Consider the following 1,255-nt stretch of genomic DNA (forward strand, 5'->3'; position numbering starts at 1 on the left):
TCCAGCAGTACCTTGAGCGTCGAGAGCGCGGGGCCCCTAAAGGCGTCGTCAGGAACCGTCGTGATCCTGTTGCCCGAGAGATCGAGGAGCCTCAACTGCCGGAGGTTGGAGATGGCCTCAGTAGGGACGTCGGTGAGGCGGTTGTCCTGGAGGTTGAGGTTCTTGAGGGTGTCCTCCAGGCCCCTGAAGGCGGCGCCGCTGATGTTGTAGATCCCGCATGACGAGAACTGAAGGGGTTGAGTGGATGGGAGGATGGGGTTAGCGTTGATGGTGGAAGTGGGTCGTTATCGCTATAAATGGGTTGTTCCTATTGTTTAAAATGGGTTGTCGTTATCGCCATCAGCGGGTAGTTATGTGTTATAAAAGGGTAGTCCTAATAGCTATAAGTGGGTAGTCTTACTGATGGATAGTCCTTATCGCAATTAATGGGTAGTTCTTATTGCTATAAACAGGTAATTCTTATCGCTATAAGTGGGTAGTCCTTATCGTTATCAATAAATTCCCCTTATCGTTATATATGATTTATCCTTATCGATGCAAATGGATCATCCTTATCGTTGTAAATGATTTTTTCTTAAAAATCTAAATGGATTACCCTGAGCGTTATAGAATGATCACCCTTATATACGTAACCTGACCATTCCATTCGCACTAAATGCATCACCCATAAGGCTCAGAATGAATCATCTTTGTGACTAATAACAGATCCATATCGTCATAATTAGATCACTCTTATTGTTCTTATCAATATAAACTAGTAGCATTTAATTAATCAACTAGTAATATAGGCGAACCATTATTAACAATTAAACAGGTAATAGCAACAAACGGAAAGTTATACAGAAAATCGTTGTAAACGACGCTGCTTTTGTGGGTTTATGAAAGTTGCAGTGATACCATCAGTGCCTTCCGTGTTCGCGTTATTAAAGAGATAATCCCTATCGTTTTAATCAAACGTCGCTTTTTATGTGGTATTATAACTGCAGTGATCTTATCAACACTATAATCATTCTGAAACATTCCCTTAGGAAAACTGTAGGAGTCGAAAATACTATTTACGTTCTGACTAAACCTCCTTTATCAACACTATCCCTCTTTACACAAGCACTCGCTTAACTCTTTACATGTAAATAAAAATCATCTTGGGTAAAATTACACACTTTAAAGGGGTATTCTAATCGGGTCGTTTGCGTTGCATATTCGTTAATTAATCGTTATCATTCTCATACCTTGTTGAAATGTATCGGTAGCTTAT

The 1,255-nt window shown here is 40.3% G+C and overlaps 1 protein-coding gene across 1 annotated transcript in view; it reads right to left on the bottom strand.

Moving 5' to 3' along the window:
• Positions 1-1,255, bottom strand: part of LOC119586778 — a 57,084-nt gene that overhangs the window by 44,319 nt on the left and 11,510 nt on the right. The window contains exon 3 of the mRNA XM_037935499.1: positions 12-227. Within this exon, the coding sequence (XP_037791427.1) occupies positions 12-227 (216 nt within the window). The remainder of the gene's footprint in view (positions 1-11; positions 228-1,255) is intronic.

The sequence above is a fragment of the Penaeus monodon genome, chromosome 22, assembly GCF_015228065.2.
Source record: "Penaeus monodon isolate SGIC_2016 chromosome 22, NSTDA_Pmon_1, whole genome shotgun sequence".
Taxonomy (NCBI): domain Eukaryota; kingdom Metazoa; phylum Arthropoda; class Malacostraca; order Decapoda; family Penaeidae; genus Penaeus; species Penaeus monodon.